The 3,319-nt window shown below is 50.2% G+C and overlaps 1 protein-coding gene across 1 annotated transcript; it reads left to right on the top strand.

The window, feature by feature from the left end:
- Window positions 1-2,240, top strand: LOC105056343 (uncharacterized GPI-anchored protein At4g28100). The gene is made up of 2 exons (XM_010938510.4): window positions 1-851; window positions 1,655-2,240. Exons 1-2 carry the CDS (start codon window positions 216-218, stop codon window positions 2,006-2,008), a joined length of 990 nt encoding a protein of 329 aa, XP_010936812.1. The 5' UTR covers window positions 1-215; the 3' UTR covers window positions 2,009-2,240.
- Window positions 2,241-3,319: the final 1,079 nt, after the last annotated feature.

The raw sequence follows: 3,319 nt of genomic DNA, 5'->3' as shown, positions 1-3,319 counted from the left end.
CTTCCTTTCTCCCTCCCCAATGCCCTCTCCATCAAAAGCTAAAGCCTAAAGTATATTTTTTCTCTAAAGCCAAAAGGGAAAGCTAAAAATAAGCCCCCCAACATCACTCCCTCCCCTCCAATCCCCCCAAATTAAAGCAACCATCACAACGAGCATCAGTGAGCGTGAGAAAGAGAGAGAGAGAGTGAGAGAGAGTGAGAGAGACAGAAGAAACAATGCTGGCCCAAATCCCTCTCCTTCTCCTCCTGCTCTTCGGCCAAATGTCTCTCCTGCCCGGCCTGCCCGTCCTGCCCGACCCCGACCCTGCCGCCATCCAGCCGTCACTCATCTTCCCCACCTCCTCCCCGCCCGCCACCATCCCGGCGTTCCCCGAGCAGTCCGACGTCGCCGGCGCGGCCTGCCCCCTCGACCTTCCCGACGACCTCCTCCCCGCCGTCTCCGCCGCCTGCTCCGCCTCCGCCGCCGGCCGCCTCGCCTCCCGCTCCCGCTGCTGCCCGGCCCTTGCCGCCTGGCTCTACGCCGCCTACTCCGCCACCGCCCTCGCCGCGCGCCCCATGCCCGCGCCACCCGCCCTCGATCTCCCCATACTGCCCGACGACTCCGAAGCTTGCATCGGTGGCGTCGAGCGCGCCCTCCGCGACCGTGGCGTCCGCCTTCCTAGCGTCAACGGCACGTGCGACGCGGCGTACTGCTACTGCGGCATCCGCCTCCGGAGGCTCACGTGCGCCGGGGGAGCGTCCGGCGCGGAGGGGCGGTGGGTACCCCCGGGAGACGCCTCGCGCCGCCTGGAGCGGTACTGCAGCCGGCCCGGCCTTGCCGGGTGCTCCCGCTGTCTTCGGACCCTGAACCAGGTGAGTCCACTCGCTCTCTTTTTCCCTAAAACGGCTCCTGTGGTTCCGTTAAGTATATATTTCTCGTAAACTAGATTAGTACGTATTAAATACTAGCTTTGGATTCCTGGGTTTTGGTATTGTTGCGTTACGATGCGTGTTGTGTGGGTAATGGTTGGTGGATGATGCGACTAGGACAGTTTTTATGCGGTGGGCCATTTGGCTCGAGAGGATTTTGCCTGCAGCGCGTGCACCAGCGTGGCTGTGCACGCAGCGTATGACGGGTGCTGGTTCCTGCGGTGGTGCACCGCGATGCGCGCGTGATGGATGGGGCCCACACGAACCAGCGGCCGCTCCTGGTCTAGCCACGCTGGTGCACGCAGTTTTTTCTCGTTTGGCTCTGGGGTGGGAACTGGTAACGGGGACAAGAAGCCGTTGGGTCCTGAAGCTTTTGGGCTTTCGGCCGGCCCTTTTTCTTCCCCCTTTCCCGTACATCCAATAATCTTTCTCTATCTACTTAGCAACCCGGTCTACTCACATTATGTGATACTTCGAACTGCTTTAAAAACAGTAGTTCCCCGAGTGGTTCTTAAAATGTGGTCGTTTTGGTAAACGAAGTAGCGAATTTTCACCCCATTCTACAATTTTCCTGGACAAATAATCCAAACTTGAAAAGAAATCATCCATAAATTTAGAAAAATATTTCCTTAATTTCTTCTCTCATATTCTGTAATTTGTCTTAGTTAACAGTTAAAAGTTTGCACTCATGCGGTGATTTCTCTTTTTCTTATCATGTATGTACTAATGTTGTGGTGGGTTTGCAGCTGAAGAACAAAGTGGAGGGGGGTGGTAACGTGACCAATGTAGGCAAGAGAGGGGCCGGGACTCGGAACCAGGAGTGCCAGCTCATGGGGGTAACGTGGCTCTTGTCGAAGAATCGGACCCGCTACCTCCCCGCCGTCACCTCCGTCCTCCGCGCCCTCATGGCCGCCGACGCCACCGGCGCCGCCTCCGACCCCACGTCCTGCTCCCTCCCCCACGATTCCATGCCTCTGGCCGTCGACTCTGCCCAGATCGACGGCCAGGCCGCCTCCTCCGCTGTCTTCCAATCCCCGTTAACGTCGAACCCTCTCCGTCTCCTCATAATAATTCCCTTAATCCTCTCATCTTTCTTCTAATACTAATGTCGTACCTCCAAAAAGAGAGAGAGAAAAAAAAAAACACTCGTCCTCTGTAATTATATGTAATCTATTTTGTTGTAGGTCATTAAATCTCCCTTTCGATTGCTAGTTATCATGGTTTCATGTTCTAAGAATCTTTGTAGGGTGACTGGGGCCTGCCAACATGGGATGTGGGGCCTCCTTGGTGGGTGCCTTGTGGAGTGCGAGTTGGTGGTGTGCACTGTTTTCGTAGACTTGGCAACCTTTTGGCAGACGCTTTGAGTGTTATTGTTGGGTGGAGTTGGATCTCAATTCTGGGCTCTTTCGGCTGCTGCTTGAAAGGACATGCCATTTTATATTTGCTAGTATCCGAGACTGGGTCCCTTGAAATGTCCTGGACTTCAATTTTTAATTACGTGGGGACATACCAAGTTGTTATATGTTGGTTTTCCAGTATCATGTTGCATGCAGCATGCATTTGTAATTACTCAGTACTGCATGCCATGCCAGTTGCAGTACGTCTATTGGATTGATGAACCAAACAAAATTTGCACCTGGAAAACCCGTGACTTTCATTTGAATGATGCCTTTGTTGGCATGATGTCAGCCATTTTCCACAATTATATGATTGCTATGGCTCAACTTGAGCATGGGGAAAGATTTAGATGACCAGGTATTGCAATTACATGATGTGTCCCAAATGTGGCTGATGAATGATGAATTTGAAGATGCATGATGGAAATATATGTGGATGATCAAATTAAGATGGAGATATTTTGAGCCAGAAAGAATTTGATCTCCTCCTAATTTATATGTATTACACCCTCCAGTGGTGGCAAGTTGTTCAACTCATGTTAAAAGGCTGTGTGGCATCCTATTCCATCTTTCGTCTTAATGATGATTTCTTGTTTAGTTGTTAGCTCTTAATTTTTTAGATGACTTGGGTACCTAGTCACTTGAGCTTGTACTTGCTATAGATTTTGTGTTGGTGGAGATTTCAGGTTATGTTACCTTGTTTTGATCTCTTTCCTTTCTTTTATGCCTCTATTGATTCTGAGTTGGAGTCCATGTATTAATAAGGATATAAATGATACTTTATGATCTGATCTACACACCCCTTTATTAAAAAATGAGTAGCCTGGATCATATAACTAGAATTGATATGGTTATTAGGTCAAAATTGGATTTCGCTGATGTTTTATCACTAGTTATCAATCAGTATGTATTGTTTTTTCAATTGAGTAATTTCATCCACACGCACCCAGCATGGTGAAATGGCACCATATATCAAGAGGTATCTCATGATAAAAAACCAGACTCACATGTAGG

The sequence above is a fragment of the Elaeis guineensis genome, chromosome 13 (genome assembly GCF_000442705.2).
Source record: "Elaeis guineensis isolate ETL-2024a chromosome 13, EG11, whole genome shotgun sequence".
NCBI classification, from domain to species: domain Eukaryota; kingdom Viridiplantae; phylum Streptophyta; class Magnoliopsida; order Arecales; family Arecaceae; genus Elaeis; species Elaeis guineensis.
This window is presented reverse-complemented; position numbering and strand designations above follow the sequence as displayed.

Excerpts from the sequence above, each read along its gene's own strand:
- LOC105056343 (XM_010938510.4), top strand. The coding sequence starts at position 216 with ATGCTGGCCCAAATCCCTCTCCTTCTCCTCCTGCTCTTCGGCCAAATG. Across the intron at positions 852-1,654 it reads GTCTTCGGACCCTGAACCAG|CTGAAGAACAAAGTGGAGGG; the intron begins GTGAGTCCACTC and ends GTGGGTTTGCAG.